The sequence below is a fragment of the Hyperolius riggenbachi genome, chromosome 7, assembly GCF_040937935.1.
Source record: "Hyperolius riggenbachi isolate aHypRig1 chromosome 7, aHypRig1.pri, whole genome shotgun sequence".
Lineage (NCBI taxonomy): Eukaryota > Metazoa > Chordata > Amphibia > Anura > Hyperoliidae > Hyperolius > Hyperolius riggenbachi.
Genome location: NC_090652.1, coordinates 51,158,717 through 51,176,805, shown reverse-complemented (window position 1 = coordinate 51,176,805; position 18,089 = coordinate 51,158,717). Strand labels below are relative to the sequence as shown.

Sequence of the window (18,089 nt, the reverse complement as noted above, 5' to 3'; positions counted from 1 at the left end):
AGGCTACTGAATTAATGAGAAAGATTTTCTGTTTTAATGGCATCACTGTGTCTTTTTGTAAGAAGTACTAAATGGATTTCAAACCGATTTTATGATGGATATTCGAGTACAGAGCGGACACATCAAGTGTCACCCATTTGTATCCGTCTTCCCAATGGATATTTGTTAGTTCCCTCTATAATTGTGTGGAGTCTTTCAGGTAGGATGGGAGTTCTCTCACTATCTGTTGTAGATGATAATCAACTAGCTCCGAGAGGTGTGATGATATGGAGTTAATGCCCGATATAATCGGTCTGCCTGGTGGATTGGTGGTGGTTTTATGTATTTTAGGCAACTGATCAAAATGAGCTATAGTGGGGTTTTTTATTAATATGAAATCTTTCTCTGCTCCAGTTAGGATTCCTTCTTCGTATGCCTCCATGATGAGAGACTTTAGTTCCATCCTGTATTCATCCGTTGGATCAAAGTCCAGCATTTGGTAGTATTCTTCATCCTTCAGTATTCGCTCTGCCTCTTCGATATAGTTCACTCTATCCATTATTACAATCCCCCCACCTTTATCCGCTGGTTTTATTATGATTGTAGGATTATGTTTCAGACTCTTACTGACAACTGGTAGCTCTCTGGAGATAGCAAGGACGCTAAGGGCTGCCCGACTACTGGTCGAAGCGGCGTGCTCCCGCCAATGACATTCAAACAACGCGGTAATGTTTATTTTTCCCTTTTATTTCGGCAACCTGTCTTGTGTGTACCTTTGTAAACTCTTAATCTTGTAACTTTTATTTTGTAACTTTTTACTTGTTTTTTGTAAATCTTTTGTATATTATTTTCTGCACTGTTCCACGTTTTTCCTGGAATATTAAATTGTTATTTAATAAGCTTGACTTCTTCTGTACTAAACTAACACTCATAGCCTAGAAGAGACTGAAGTGTACCTAAGTTCATGCCTGATTGTATGATTGAGCGACACTACCGTATGAGATTGTAGTTGCATTGTGTGTATGGGGCACTTCTGCGCTCGACAGCCGAGTGGGAAGTCTAACAGTATCGTTCAGAAAGACTGTTAGTGGTTTTGCTTCACTACAGTGTAAGATTGTAACTGTGTGTGTGTGTGTGGCGTTCTCGTATTCGGCCTAAGCGCAAAGCTGACCCAAATACGAAAATGCAGATTGCGTGTTGAGCACTCGACAGCTGAGTGGACGTGTCTAGCAACGGCTAGCGGTGACAGTGGGAAGTGTTTGAGGGGTCCCAGCCTTGTTTGTAGCTTGAATAAGGCTGCTCCCCGCTTGATCTGGTCAAACCCGCAGTCGGGAACCGTATACGCAGGCGTGCCGCGGGCCGGTTCCTGACATAATTGGCTGGCAGTGGTGGGATCGTTTAGTACATTAGTACGCAGTTTTGCTCGCTATTGTGAGTACTAAAGGCTGGAAGCTTGCTAGAAGCGACTAGCCTACAGAAGTCTACTCAGTGCAGAATCTATATCATTTTTTTTTTCTCAAAGATACACACTTGGTATTTTGCTTCCCCTCCCCCTTTTTCTTTTTATTTCACAACACGTTGGCTCAGAAAGCATCCAGCTATGCAAGGCAAAGCAAAGAGATACTACTCAACCTGTGTGAGCACAAAGGCATCGAGACGGTGAGCGGCCAGACTAAGGAGCAGTTAGTTCGTGCCCTCGAGGAGTATGATGAGGCAGAGCAAGCCCGTGCTTCAACGCCAGCGGATGCAGCTCACGACACGCCAGAGGAGGAATCGCTCCAGCCACAGGATGCGAGTGGAGACGATGTCCTGGATGATCCACCGGACATGGAGATGACATCTCTGGAAGCTGATCTACAGCTACTGAACTCGGCTGATCCTGAACTGCGCCTAAAGCTGATCCTACTGCACCGACAGGCAGAGAAGGAACAAGCGGCACAGCGACACCAGGCCAAGCGGGAAAGTGCTGAACGGCAACACCAGCTGGAGCTGGCTAAACTTCAGCAGCAGAACCGGTCTGCTGGACCCGCAGAACGCGAAGGTGAGCAAGTCCACAGAATCCCCCTGGATAAGTTCCCCGCTATGGACAAGGACTCTGACATAGACACTTTCTTACAGGGGTTTGAAAGGACTTGTCGGCAGTATGGGGTGCTCCGTGAGCAGTGGGCAAGGTATCTCACACCAGGGCTGAGAGGAAAGGCCTTGGAGGCGTTTGTGAGTCTCCCCCAGGAAGAAGAAACAGACTTTGAGGCTATTAAGAAAGCCATTATTGCGTGATACCACCTCACGCCAGAGGTGTATCGCAAACGTTTCAGGACAGTGCAGCGAGGTCCTAATGACAGTTACCTGGATCATGCTTGCAACCTGCGCACTGCCTTCCAGCAGTGGCTAAAAGGACTGTCAGTGGAAACCTTGGATGCCCTGCAGGAACTGATGATAAAAGACCAGTTCCTCCACACGTGTCCTGTGGATGTCCGGCTGTTTGTGCTGGACCGAGAACCGAAGACAGTGGATGCGGCTGCGGATTCCTACACGGCCCATAGAGCACCCGAGTCCCGGAGGACTACTCCATCCAGCTGGAGGGGAGAACAGATTGCTAAACCTGTTTCAACCAGCACCCAGAGGAGGCAACACCGCTGTCTCCTGGATTCAAGCAACCAACCACTGACACTCGGAAATGCTTTGTATGTGACAGGGTGGGTCATATCAGCACGACTTGCCCAGAGAGGAAGAGGGAGGCCCCAAAATCCAGTGAGGCCTCAAACCTCAGTGAAGTCTGTAATTAAAATAGAAAATATGATAAAATGTTCTATTTCTCAGATAATAGTCATTAAAAATAATGTATATATACAGTATTTATACAGTAATAGCTGTGCTTAGTCCACAAAAATGAAATAAGCCAATCAAAATTAGTTACTTGTGCTGCTTCAATAAAGCAGTCCCCGTATTTTTAAGGTCAGATATACATATCTGATTGTGACTGTATATATGATGTGTACACAGGAATCTCTTATATATACTAAATAACATCTATGCTGTAAGAATAAAGCCTGATGTGTAGCTGTGTCACGAATAGAGATGGTCAATGAGATGGAAATAATTCTGCATTGATGCTGGTTTATGCAAATGTATGCACTCCCTTTGCTGATGATATCAAATAATTTGATATGTTGTTAAAATTTGGTTTGGTGACTACAAATTAAAGGGTACCTGAGACGGGTGAAAAGTAAAGTTTTATACATACCTGGGGCTTCCTCCAGCCCCCTTCAGGCTAATCAGTCCCTCGCTGTCCTCCACCACCCGGATCTTCTGCTATGAGTCCTGGTAATTCAGCCAGTCAGCGCTGTCCGGCCGCATTCCGCTCCTACAGCCAGGAACATTCTGCACCTGCGCAATAGTGCTGCACAGGTGTAGTATGCTCCTGGCGGCGGAGTGTGTGCATGCGCACTACGCCCGACTGGCTCAAGTACCTGGACTCATAGCAGAAGATCCAGGTGGTGGAGGAGGACAACGAGGGACTGATTATCCTGAAGGCGGCTGGAGGAAGCCCCAGGTATGTATAAAACTTTAATTTCATCTGTCTCAGGTTTACTTTGTTACACAGTAGTACTATACTCTACATATGCACTCCCCACAGAGCTGCAGGGAATCCACTGAGAATGCTGTGCACATTGAACACAGAGGTGTTGTCTGTCACCCATAAACCTTGTTCAGATTGTGCATGAAGAATGTGTAATAGAGGAAGAATCTCCTCATTCCCCTGCAGAGTACCTGCACATCATTCTTACATGTACCCACACTTACATTGCCTAGGGCCTGATAGATGTTTTTTGTTCCTGTTTGCACCTTTTACAAGTACTCTTACCAAGGACTAGTTTTAGTCTAAAGGGAATAAATATAGTAGTCTACATATCCTTCTCACTTCAGTTGTCTTGTAAAATTCCTAAGCGTTGGCAGTTAAGAGACGAATTTCATGTTACATACTTTTAATCAACAAAATTGTAATATGCAAATTAGAGGAGTCGGAGTCGGTGGAATCCTAAACTGAGGAGTCGGAGTCGGTGGATTTTTGGACCGACTCCACAGCCCTGGGTTTATGATATGTGTAATGTGGGCGCTCCCTCAGCTGCCGTGGTAACCCGCAGCACTAGCGAGTCTACAGCAGAGGGACTGTCCACTGAAGTGACAAATGTTGCTGGGTCAGCAACCTCCACTTCGGAACCTGGCCCTGAGGGCCCAGGAGCCTCTCCGTCTGCAGCCTTCCTGGAATGTGTGACAGGCAGCACTGAGCTCTCTGGGGCTGTTTGATTTGACAGCAGCCTGGAACAGCTCAGGGGTCTGGCCAGCAGGTCACCAGCTGGGAGGGGCGGGCTGAGAGGGTTCTGGGAAGTTATTCCCTCGGAGCTGTCCGAAGTGGAGGAGGCAGATCGGCAGATAATCGTTCCCCAAATGGACCGAGAGATAGCTCCTGCCACTATAGAGAAAGTGCGGGTAGTGACGGTCGGAACCTGTCCCCAGCTGCAGCACTGTCTCTATGGTCGCGAATTCACGGTAGTCACTGACCCGCATTCCCCTGGTTGGTTACGTCAGGTTGCCAAGGGCAACGACACATTGCAGCAACCTGACCTAGCTTTCCAGTCATGTAGCTTGGAGCTAACTGACAGGTGGGGAACCCTCCTGAGGATGCTAAAGTGTTACCCCACCCGGCCAGGCCGTCAATGTAGGCTTTGGCAGGATGATTCGTTAGAATCATCTGCCAGCGCCATCTGGAAGAGGGGGCGTGTCAGGAATATAGCAGCTAGTTATGAGGCTAATGATGTAAGGATAAAAGGAACATATTTCTTTCATTTTTCCATCTGCTGTATATTTGGTCAGAGGTGTAGGTATGTCAGCCAGTCTGGCTTTTGGAAGGTGTCACCTGGATAATGTGAGTCTGTATGTAGATTAAATTTGCATTCACGGCAAAGATCAAGGGAACTGCCATTGTCTTCATTGAATAGACCAGTCACCTTCAATAGGCAAAGGAACTTGGACAGTAATTAGGAACTGTCTACCTAGCCACTAGCAAGGAAAAACTTACTTAGACAATTACTCGACCAGGTTGAAGCCCACACAGGTGGTCGGCTACCTCTTAGTCTGAATAGTGGGCTGGAAGTGGAATTGCTTTGAAATCTGTAAGTGTAAACAGGATACTTGTTGTTCTCAAGATACAATTTTTGCCTGTGGAAATTAGAGGAAGGGAATGTTGAAAGCTCTGACATTTGCATGTCTCAGCTAGCCCAGATGTGACAAGTGGCTCGGCAGACTGTGATGTCACAAACGGGGAAATTGCGTTAGTTTTGGGGATGGAACATTCAATGCCCCAGGCACCAAATGGGCCTATAAGAACCTGCGCAGGTCCTTCACAACTGGTAGCTCTCTGGAGATAGCAAGGACGCTAAGGGCTGCCCGACTACTGGTCGAAGCGGCGTGCTCCCGCCAATGACATTCAAACAACGCGGTAACGTTTATTTTTCCCTTTTATTTTGGCAACCTGTCTTGTGTGTACCTTTGTAAACTCTTAATCTTGTAACTTTTATTTTGTAACTTTTTTACTTGTTTTTTGTAAATCTTTTGTATATTATTTTCTGCACTGTTCCACGTTTTTCCTGGAATATTAAATTGTTATTTAATAAGCTTGACTTCTGCTGTACTAAACTAATGCTGCATACACACTTGAGATAAAAGTCTTTGGAAAAGGCAAGATCACAGACCAATTATACCCCATTCCATGTAGTATGAGAGACATACCTACACAGTCTATTCTATGGAGCTGCACTCCCCATCAGATAAAATCTTTGCAAGATGCTGCACACAAAGATGCCCGTACACACTCAAAAGATCATTATCTGCAAAAGATCTCTTCCTGCAATAGATCCATTCCTGCAAAATGCATTCATAGTCTATGAGATCTGCAGATCCTCATACACACCTTGTTTAACAGACTTCATCTGCATATCTGGCAATCATCTGCAGATCTGAAAATCCATCCTGGTGGATCTGATCTGCAGATGATCTTCAGATGATTGCCTGTTAAACAAGGTGTGTATGATGATCTGCAGATCTCATAGACTATGAATGCATTTTGCAGGAATGGATCTATTGCAGGAAGAGATCTTTTGCAGATAATGATCTTTTGAGTGTGTACGGGCATCTTTGTGTGCAGCATCTTGCAAAGATTTTATCTGATGGGGAGCGCAGCTCCATAGAATAGACTGTGTAGAGTATGGCTCTCATACTACATGGAAGGGGGTAAAATTGGTCTGTGATATTGCCTTTTCCAGAGACTTTTATCTCAAGTGTGTATGCAGCATAACACTCATAGCCTAGAAGAGACTGAAGTGTAACTAAGTTAATGCCTGATTGTATGATTGAGCGACACTACCGTATGAGAGTGTAGTTGCATTGTGTGTATGGGGCACTTCTGCGCTCGACAGCCGAGTGGGAAGTCTAACAGTATCGTTCGGAACGACTGTTAGTGGTTTTGCTTCACTACCGTGTAAGATTGCAACTGTGTGTGTGTGCGTGGCGTTCTCGTATTCGGCCTAAGCGCAAAGCTGACCCAAATACGAAAACGCAGATTGCGTGTTGAGCACTTGACAGCTGAGTGGATGTGTCTAGCAACGGCTAGCGGTGGCAGTGGGAAGTGTTTGAGGGGTCCCAGCCTTGTTTGTAGCTTGAATAAGGCTGCTCCCCGCTTGATCTGGTCAAACCCGCAGTCGGGAACCGTATACGCAGGCGTGCCGCGGGCCGGTTCCTGACAAAGGAGGCCATGTCATTAGTTTTTCTTCTTTTATACCCTTTCTTGCCAGCCACGCTGTGGAGTACTTGGACGCGTGTGATGGAGCATTGTCCTGCATGAAAAACATGTTTTTCTTGAAGGATGCAGACTTCTTCCTGTACCACTGCTTGAAGAAGGTGTCTTCCAGAAACTGGCAGTAGGACTGGGAGTTGAGCTTGACTCCATCCTCAACCCGAAAAGGCCCCACAAGCTCATCTTTGATGATACCAGCCCAATCCAGTACTCCACCTCCACCTTGCTGGCGTCTGAGTCGGACTGGAGCTCTCTGCCCTTTACCAATCCAGCCACGGGCCCATCCATCTGGCCCATCAAGACTCACTCTCATTTCATCAGTCCATAAAACCTTAGAAAAATCAGTCTTGAGATATTTCTTGGCCCAGTCTTGACATTTCAGCTTGTGTGTCTTGTTCAGTGGTGGTCGTCTTTCAGCCTTTCTTACCTTGGCCATGTCTCTGAGTATTGCACACCTTGTGCTTTTGGACACTCCAGTGATGTTGCAGCTCTGAAATATGGCCGAACTGGTGGCAAGTGGCATCTTGGCAGCTGCACGCTTGACTTTTCACAGTTCATGGGCAGTTATTTTGCGCCTTGGTTTTTCCACACGCTTCTTGCAACCCTCTTGACTATTTTGAATGAAACGCTTGATTGTTCGATGATCACGCTTCAGAAGCTTTGCAATTTTAAGAGTGCTGCATCCCTTTGCAAGATATATCACTATTTTTGCCTTTTCTGAGCCTGTTAAGTCCTTCTTTTGACCCATTTTGCCAAAGGAAAGGAAGTTGCCTAATAATTATGCACACCTGATATAGGGTGTTGATGTCATTAGACCACACCCCTTCTCATTACAGAGATGCACATCACCTAATATGCTTAATTGGTAGTAGGCTTTCGAGCCTATACAGCTTGGAGTAAGACAACATGCATAAAGAAGATGGTGTGGTCAAAATACTCATTTGCCTAATAATTCTGCACTCCCTGTACTAGCTTGCATGGTCCATGGTTAAAGGGGTCTATGGAGGAAAGGGGTGGCTAAGCCTCCCCCACTTCCCCAGAGCCCTTGTCCAATCCATGGACAAGGGGCTCTTCCCCACCTCCGGTGCCTCAGTAGGAGGTGGGGACCGACTACATCCAGGTGGGGGGGGGGGCTTATGGTGGCATCTGGGAGTCCCCTTTAAAGTGGATCCGAGATGAATTTTTATTAATTGCATAATTGTGTTCCTTACATATAGTTTATAGGGCATTCCTCAAGCCAAATACTTTTTTTCCCCTATAAACTAAAACAAGCCTCGCCCACAGCTTCTCCAACAAGCCAAGGCACTCAGACCCATGTAGCAAGGTCTTATGGGAGCTCAGTCTGGGCAGGAGGAGGAGGTTACTAGCCAGAGATTTCAGAGGCAAAGGGGAAGTGGGAGTAAATTTTTCACAGGCTGAGGGGTGGAGATGCTGTTGCAGATTACCTGTGTAATGACAAACAGAACATGGACCCTCTCATTGTATCACAGGAATAAATCATCTTAAACTATTGAAGCTGTATGCAGCCAGATTTGCTGTGTAAACTATCTAAACGTTAGATAAGCTATATAGAAAAGTTACTTGTTATAGTTAGTTTTTCATCTCGGATCCGCTTTAAAAAAAGAACCCCCAGATGCCAGCCCTCTCCCCAGGTGAAATGAGTATAGGGGTACAAAGCCCCTTACCCATTTCCACAAAGGGTCAAGTGTAAATAAAAACATTGCCACAAGTAAAGTCCTTTAACCACTTCCCCACCGAGGAGATTTACCCCTGAAACACCAGCACCAGAGCAATTTTCACCTTTCAGCGCTCCTTCAATTCATTAGTCTATAACTTTATTATTACTTATCGCAATAAAATGAACTAGATCTTGTTTTTTTCACCACCAATTAGGCTTTCTTTAGGTATGACATTATGCCAAGAATTATTTTATTCTAAATGTGTTTTAATGGGAAAATCGGAAAAAATGTGGGGAAAAAATCATTATTTTTCAGTTTTCGGCTATTATAGTTTTTAAATAATGCATGCTACTGTAATTAAAACCCATGAAATGTATTTGCCTATTTGTCCCGGTTATAAAACCGGTTAAATTATGTCCCTATCACAATGTTTGGCGCCAATATTTTATTTGGAAATAAAGGTGCAATTTTTTCAGTTTTGCATCCATCCCTAATTACAAGCCCATAGTTTATAAAGTAACAGTGTTATACCCTCTTGACATAAATATTTAAAAAGTTCAGTCCCTAAGGTAACTATTTATGTTTTTTTTTTTTTTTATTGTATTTTTTTTTTTTTTTTTTTTAATTACAAAAAAAAAATTGGGGGAGTGTGGGAGGTAATGAGTTAATTTTATTGTGTAAAACTAATGTATTTGTATGTGTAAAATGCTTTAGGGTGTAGATTTACTATTTGGCCACAAGATGGCCACAGTGATGCATTGTTCATGCGACCTGTAAGCGTCTGGAAGGACGCTTACAGGAAGCACTATGAGGCTGGGAAAATCACAATGATTGCGCTGTTTCTCATAGAAGCAGCAGATCATTGCGGGGGCTTAGATCAACGAACGGGAATGGATTTTCCCGTTCATTGATCTCCGGGCGAGCGGGCAGCGACATGCACGAGCGGTGGGACCACGCGCACGAGCAGCGGGAGCGCGGACAGAGGCGGTAGCACGGGAGGTACGGATTTCTCCATCCCTTGCTTTTATAAGGATGGAAAAAGGGACGGAGAAATCCATACCGCGGGGGGTTAATGGTTCATGTTCTTAAAGAGAACTCGAGGCGGGGTTCTCACAACAAAATCCCCATACAGAGGCTGGCTCTGACTATAGAGCCCAGCCTCTGTTGCTAATCCGATCCCCCCTAAATCCCCCCTGCACTCAGCCAGACCCCATAAATTACAGCCACGCTGCCGACACGCAGAGTGTCAGCAGCAGCTGTGTTTAGCTTCTGAACGTCAGTCTCCGCTCTCCCCCGCCTCCTGCACCACTCCGGTCCCTGCCCACGTCCCTTCCCTCCACGCTGATTGGAGGGAAGGGACGCGGGCGGGGACCGGAGCTCTGCAGGAGGCGGGGGGAGCGCCGAGACTGACGTTCAGAAGGCGCGGCTGTGATTTATGGGGTCTGGCTGAGTGCAGGGGGGATTTAGGGGGGATCTGATTAGCAACAGAGGCTGGGCTCGATAGGCAGAGCCAGCCTCTGTATGGGGATTTTGTTGTGAGAACCCCGCCTCGGTTTCTCTTTAATTAACAATAAATACTTACCTTTAAAAAAAAGTTCACACAGCAATCTGCTCAGAAAAGTCCCACACCAATATCCTCTAGATAACTTGATTGAAGATTTTTGCCGGTCGCAGCTACATACGCTGCTCCCTCGCACAGTCCTAAGGTATACTAAGTATAGCTGAGAGCCCCATCCCTCCCAATGCTGCACCGATGGTTCCTGCTGTCCTCTCCACCCCCCCCCCCATACCTATTGTACCCACCTATGCTGGCACCTAGAGCACCCATGGTGCACTAGGTGCCAGCATGGGTGGGTGTGATAAGTGTGGGGAGGATAGCGGGAGCCGGTAGAGCAGCATCCACACAGGACATAGCTCTCAGCTATGCTATGTATAGCTAAAAGCACAAGCATCTTCAAATAGTCCTCAATGGGAACATTGGGAATCTTCCTGATTATAGCCTTGGAGGGTGCTCTAGGTACCAGCATGGGTGGGTGTGATAGGTGTGGGGGGCAGAGATGAGAACGGGAGACGGCAGTGCAGCGTTGTGATGGACGGGGCTCTCAGCTATACTTGGTATAGCTGAGAGCTGCACAGAGGTGCGGCATGTGTGCCGGCGGTTGGTGATCTTTACTCAAGTTATCTAGAGGATATTGGCGTGGGACTAGTGATGAGCACAAATTTAATATAGCACAAATTTAATATAATTGTAATAATTACAATGCAAAATCATAATGTGAAATTTCGAGAAAATGTGTAATTTATTTTGCATGTAAACGTAATGCGTCTGTAATTTTGCATAATTATGTGAAATTTTGCATAATTGTGTGCTGACTTTAGCGGTTAATTGCAAAGCCCCCATACATCCTATCATCACCAAGATTCCTACGTATGTTGAAAAAAGACCTTAGTTTTCTTTTCTTTCTTTTTTTTTTTTTTCAAGATAAGTGATTTTGAAAATGCAAAGGAAAAATGTTTAACCTCAGAAAAATGAAAGTTTAAAACCCGTTTTTCCTTTACATTTTCAAAATCGATTATCTCAAAAACTACAAGTTCTTTTTCAAAAAACGGCAATGGCAATGATAGCATGCATGGGGCCTTTGTTATTAACTGCTAAAATTGGCATGAAATGATGGGCGCGGAAACTTTTTTTAAAGGTAAGTATTTACTGTTACTTAAAGGATACCACAACTGACATGTGGCATAATGAGATAGACATGGGTATGTACAGTGCCTAGCACACAAATAACTATGCTGTGTTCCTTTTTTTCTTTCTCTGCCTGAAAGAGGTAAATATCAGGTATGTAAGTGGCTGACTCAGTCCTGACTCAGACAGGAAGTGACTACAGTGTGACCCTCACTGATAAGAAATTCCCCCTTTTTTATCTCTTTCTTGCTCTCAGAAGCCATTTTCTGCTAGGAAAGTGTTTTATAGTTGGAATTTCTTATCAGTGAAGGTCACACTGTAGTCACTTCCTGTCTGAGTCAGGACTGAGTCAGCCACTTACATACCTGATATTTACCTCTTTCAGGCAGAGAAAGAAAAAAAGGAACACAGCATAGTTATTTGTGTGCTAGGCACTATACATACACATGTCTATCTCATTCTGCCACATGTCAGTTGTGGTATCCTTTAAGAACATTAACGGGCTTTACTCGTGGTTATGTTTTTATTTACACTTTGTGGAACTCATTTCACCTGAGGGAATGAGTTCCATAAATGAAAAATGTTTTTTAAAGTATCATTTTTCTGACTTTAAAAAACATTTTTACTTTGTATTTCTCAAAAACGACAAGGTCTTTTTGAAAAATTACTGTTTGACTTGTTGCCACTATTCACCTTAACCACTTGAAGACCATAGGCTTACACCCCCCTAGTGACCAGGCTATTTTTTACCAATTAGACGACCGCAGCTTTAAGGCCTCGCTGCATGGCTGTACAACTCAGCACACAAGTGATTTCCCCACCCCTTTTCTGCCCACCAACAGAGCTTTCTGATGGTGGGCGAGGATCACTCCCAGAATATTTATTTATTTTTGTAAATATTTATTTTTTATTTTTAAATAAATTTGTATATATATATATATATATATATATATATATATACGCACGCACGCACGCACGCACGCACACACACACACACACACACACACACACACACACACACACACACACACACACACACACACACACAGTGGCTTGCAAAAGTAGTTGGCCTCCTTGAAGTTTTCCACATTTTGTCACATTACTGCAGCAAACATGAATCAATTTTATTGGAATTCCACGTGAAAGACCAATACAAAGTGGTGTACACGTGAGAAGTGGAACGAAAATCATACATTATTCCAAACATTCTTTACAAATCAATAACTGCAAAGTGGGGTGTGCGTAATTATTCAGCCCCCCTGAGTCAATACTTTGTAGAACCTCCTTTTGCTGCAATTACAGCTGCCAGTTGTAACGATTGGGGAATTATCTCCGTGGTCAGCGCACAAGATGTGCGCTGACGCTGCGGAAATCCTCCACAAGCGTTTAAATAACAGAACTCAGCTTTGGTGTAATGCACCTGTAGAGAGGAATTCCCACTGGCAGATGGAGCTGTGGAGTGCAGAGGAATGAACCCTCTGCACTGCCACAGATGCCAGCTGGAAATTGTACGAGGTGAAACAATACAGGGCAAGATAGCCCCTAAAGAGAGAGTGAGCACAGAGACAGAATGTATGTATGTCCACCAATCCAGTCGCCACCTGGCGACGGTTGACATACAACAGCGAAAACCAAAGTGAGAAAGCAATCGCCAGAATGGCGATTGCTAATAGAGACACAAGACTGAATGAGACAGAGCGTGACTGAGTAGGGAAGACACAGCAACCCTAAAGAGAGAGTGAACACAGAGACAGGATGTATGTATGTCCACCAATCCAGTCGCCACCCGGCGACGATTGACATACAACAGCGAAAACCAAAGTGATAGAGACACAAGACTGAATGAAACAGAGCGTGACTGAGTAGGAAAGGCACAGCAAGGAACCACAATCTGAACGTCAAAGAAAATAACAAACGAACTACCTAAACGCAGTCACCGCACGAGAAGCGCAACAGCGACAAAACACGTTAATGGCACGGTCTCCGCACGAGAAGCGCAACGGAGACAAAACACGCCAACCCTGACTAACAAATGAACCTAACAAAGACGACAGACAAATAACGCGAACGCTTGCTAATCTGTTGCCTCCCACCAGACAACAGCGTTCGTGCTGGACAAGACAGACTAAAGGAGTAACCAGTAGCAACCGCAGCTAAGGTTATACTCCAAGACAGAGAATGGAGATCTACCGCCAGGGTGAATGCGATCTAGGAACGAGACCAAACGATTTACTGCCAGACGCCGCAGGCGATAGTACAATCGCAGGGACCAGACAAAAACAGCACAGGAATAAACAGTACAAATAATACAAAGCCTGACTGCACTATAGAGAATGCAAGATGCACTCCCCAATAATTAACTACACTAGAATCTTCGCCATCAATGAGCAGAGGGGCTGAAACTCCAGGAAAGTTAGCAGGAACAAACCTTCATGACCAGCAAGGAATTCTGGGAGGAAATGGTATTTATACTGCAAGCCATCAAAGGAAGCAGCTAAGCAATTTGCATGACAAGTGGATGCAAATTCCTCACCAGAATAGCAATTCTGAAACTTGCAGAATGAAGACAGGTCTCTTTTCCAGGGACCTGCAGCACTCAGACCTAAAAAATGGTCAAAAAGCTGTCTGCCTGTGCAGACAGCAGAGCAGATCATTACAGTACACCCCCCCCCCCCCCCCCCCCCCAGGGACTGCTTCCAGACGTCCCAAAAAACTGATATTTCCAACAAAACAGTCTGACTGAACACTCATGAAGGTCGGGTCAGCCCGACAAGGCCCAATTCCAGAGTCAATCCTCCCAAAACCGAACTCATAGGAAGCAGTAGCCACTAAAACATGCCCATCAGTACTACAAGCCTCAGTGTAACCTCCATCAGAACTGTGAGTGCAAGAGAACAACCCATCTAAACTCTCTGAGCAATACCCACCACCTTCCAGGGAACGTCCAAAAATACCAAACCTCCCACAATACCTATTCGAAGTGTCCCTATCAACACAAAAGCCACTGTTGATCCCATCCAAGGTACCAAGAAAGATTTCTCCCAGAATCTCCCAAAACACTTTGAAGCTCCGCAGAGATCCCAAGAGGCCAGAATGCTCACCAGGCTCAGATAGAGAACTATCAAGAACCCCTATGGAACCTATGACAATTCCGGATTCAGGATTACCAGGACAACCATCAAGATCAGGGCTTTCAGGGACCACTTCTGGGCATGCAGGCAGGCAATCCAGAACATGTCTCCACCGAGGAAGCATCTGAGCATGCTGGTAACCAAGACCCACTTGGGCATTCTGGCTCACAGAGCGCATCGGGGTACACTAGCATAAGAGAAACCTCAGGACATGTTGAGGAACTGCCAACCTCAGAGTCCGTCACGACAAGACCAAAACCAGGACCGGGCAGAGAATCATCACGAGTAGTGGTCACAAGTACTGGTCTTTCAAAAGAAGACTTGGACTCAGACTTAGAAGTCTCTGTGACTGCAACTCATCATTGACTACGCATGACTGAAGCTCCACAAGAGCTGCAAAAGTAGTCAGTATAACAGCAATGCCTACTGAAGTGGGCAATACCTCAGACGGCCATGCGGGGCAGGAGGCATCTCCTAAAAGTTCTACACCCTTTGGGAGGAACTCGGAGACCTCCAGAACATCAAACAAAACCTCAGGAGCATAATTTCCCAAGTTTTCCGACAAAGTAATCAAGGATTCTGAACTATCCATTTTACAGGGCCGAACATCAAATACATTCTGCGGACAGGGCAGATGACCCATATGTTACCATACGCTGGGACTGAATTTCATTATTAGGATGTGTGCTCCTAATCCCTAGATAGGTTTGATGCAATGAATGTTTGCATGTCTGCACTATGCATGTTACAGGGCCAGAGTTAGGACACCTATGTTTACCTGGGTACTTCTGCGCAGTATAGGTGACTAAGCATAAGAATGCATTATTCTGTGAACTAAAACCCCTGCTTTTAACTTAGCTGTAGGGATAACAGTGGTGCCTGGATGAGTGAATCTGTGAATGCATTTGTTTGAACATTTGCATGCGAGAGTGCGAAGGGTTAATAGATTTTTGCTGTTTTCTGGCCACACCCCCTTCAGCACCTCCCTTTTCCTTAATAACTTATTTAATGTCCTAACTAGAGGAGATGTGCCTGGATATATGTGTTTTTTTTTCACCACAATATCAGTCATACAGCACCCCCTGATGGTCTTTTTGTGAAAATGAATAGATTTCTCATGTAAAAGGGGGTATCAGCTACTGATTGGGATAAAGTTCAATTCTTGGTCATAGTTTCTCTTCAAGTTTCTCCTTCAGGCATTATACAGAACTGGATCAGAACCATGCAATAAGAAGTTTTGAATCAAATGCAGACTTATATATTATTCTGTAGGCTCAATCTGGCATGATGTCACACAGTTGTAAAAAGACTGGAATAGGAACGAGGAACAAGTGCTCCAATTCCACAGGACCTTTAACAAATTAATCAGCTCCATACTGTTGTGTACTGGAAGCCAACGGACAGACCCTCTTATCTGAGGAGGAATCAATTTGTTGGCTTGATGTCTGCATTTCTGCTCCTCGACTAACACTGGACCACGCTTCACTTGCAGCGCTGTACACAGTAAATAAATGGCAGTTTTGCCGTCTAACAGTCTTCCGGCGGCGGTCGCCGCTGGGAGACTGATGGCGGAGCGGAGCTCCGTCATTCATGTGGAGATGTGTGTGCGATCTCCTGCAAAACCCCGCCCCAGGACTTGATGCCAATCGGCGTTAGGCGGTCCTGGGGCTGCCGCCATGTTCACGCCCATTGGCGTTATGTGGTTGGCCGGAGGTTAGCATACATAACAACTGTGGTAGCAACAGCATATATGGGGGCTCTGCTGTTAACCGCTTAAGTCGGCACAAAATTATGTGAAATTACAAATGGATTACACAAAATCAATTGATTTTCCAAATCCTAATTGGCCATAATTGTGAAAATGTACAGGATATTTTGCATAATGCTAATAAGCAGATTACAATCATAAAAAGTAATGAATCATGCTCAGCTACACTGTAGATGAACTCAGATAACGGTAGTTAGTGTTAGGCATGAAGAGGTGGCAAATTAGTGATATGAGTGAAGAGGGGATGGTTAGTGTTAGGAGTGTTAAGAGTGGAGACGGAGGAGATTAGTGTTCAGAGTGGAGAGGGGGGAAGTTAGTGTTAGGAGTCAGCACAAAATTACAAATGGATTACACAAAATCAAGTTGAATTTCCCAATCATAATGGGCCATATTGCGCAAATTTTGCGTAATAGTAATTAGCAGATTATGATCATCACTTGTAATGGGTTCAGCTACACTAGTAATGGGTACAGCTCAGATACCAGCTCAGATAACAGTAGTTAGGCATGAAGAGGTTGCAACTTGCAGGTTAGTGTTAGGAATGGAGAGGGAGAGGTTAGTGTTAGGAAGAGGGTGGGGGAGGTTAGTGTTAGGAATGGAGAGGGAGAGGTTAATGTTCGGAATGGAGAGGGGAGGATAGTGTTAGGAGTAGAGAGGGGAGGATAGTGTTAGGAGTAGAGAGGGGAGGATAGTGTTAGGAGTAGAGAGGGGAGGATAGTGTTAGGAGTAGAGAAGGGGGAGGTTAGTGTTAGGAGTGGAGAGAGGGGGAAAAAAGGGGGTATTGGTGTTAGGAGTGAAGAAAGGAGATGTTGGTGTCAGGAGTGGAGAGGGGAGAGGTTAGTGTTAGGAGTGGAAAGGGGAGAGGTTAGTGTTAGGAGTGGAAAGGGGAGAGGTTAGTGTTAGGAGTGGAAAGGGGAGAGGTTAGTGTTATGAGTAGAGAGGGACAGGTTAGTGTTAAGAGTAGGATGGGGAGGTTAATGTTAGGGATGGAGAGGGAAGGTTAGTGTCAGGAGTGGAGAAGGGGGAGGGGGGGCTAGTGTTAGGAGTGGAGAGGTGGGATGTGAGGAGTGGAGAAGGGAGAGGTTAATGTTATGAATGGAGAGGGGAAGGTTAGTGCTAGGATATTAGAGGGAAGTTTTTGAAGATATTACTGATATTCTAATGATTGTTAATCTCCTGCTCCAAACGTCGGAGTATGTCTATACTAAGTCTTTCTAAATTTTGTGAAATCCTGTAAGTGGCATTGTTAATAACTCCGCTATTTTTGTGTTAAACAGGGAAGAAAAATGTGACTGTGGTGATTGATGATCTACAGGACACCAGTGAACGTGAGAGAGATCGGATCCTGCAGAATCAGCCCAGTATTGGGAAGTTGGCAAACAATCTGATCCTCATCAGTAAACAGCAGAAGACAATGTACAGGGAAAAACCTGAAACCAAGCAGTTCCAATGCAGAACTTCAAGATTTGTCTCTATCAACAAGTGAAAAAACAAGTATAATAACAACAGCATAAGTCTCTCTACAAAGAGGACCATCAGATCAGCTATAAGGTCCGTACACACGCCGGACTTTAGGCAACGACGGGTCCGTCGTTGCCTCCCGCTGGGTGGGCGTGCCAGCGACAGTCCGGCGTGTGTACGCTCTGTCGTCAGACTGATACGGCTGTTTCTGAGCGATCCGCCGGGCGGATCGCTCAGAAACAGCCGTATCAGTCTGACGACAGAGCGTACACACGCTGGACTGTCGCTGGCACGCCCACCCAGCGGGAGGCAACGACGGACCCGTCGTTGCCTAAAGTCCGGCGTGTGTACGGACCTATAGGTTTATAGTCAAGCAGTATACTGTTCGAAACAAATATTTATCCGATCACTGAAAAGCACACCCTGATATAATGTAACCACCAGAATTTACATCATTATAGAATTAAACAATATTTATCATATTTTTGGACTATAAGACGCTCCTGACCATAAGATGCACCTAGGTTTAGAG

The 18,089-nt window shown here is 45.2% G+C and overlaps 1 protein-coding gene across 4 annotated transcripts in view; it reads left to right on the top strand.

The window, feature by feature from the left end:
- The window catches only part of LOC137524313 (uncharacterized), a 182,603-nt gene extending 164,953 nt beyond the window's left edge, over positions 1–17,650 (top strand). For 3 of the 4 annotated variants that reach the window (XM_068244032.1, XM_068244030.1, XM_068244031.1), the window contains one exon: positions 17,374–17,650. In XM_068244032.1, the coding sequence (XP_068100133.1) occupies positions 17,374–17,582 (209 nt within the window). In that variant the 3' untranslated portion in view covers positions 17,583–17,650. The remainder of the gene's footprint in view (positions 1–17,373) is intronic. The other variant, XM_068244033.1, reaches the window with a different exon arrangement.
- Positions 17,651–18,089: the final 439 nt, after the last annotated feature.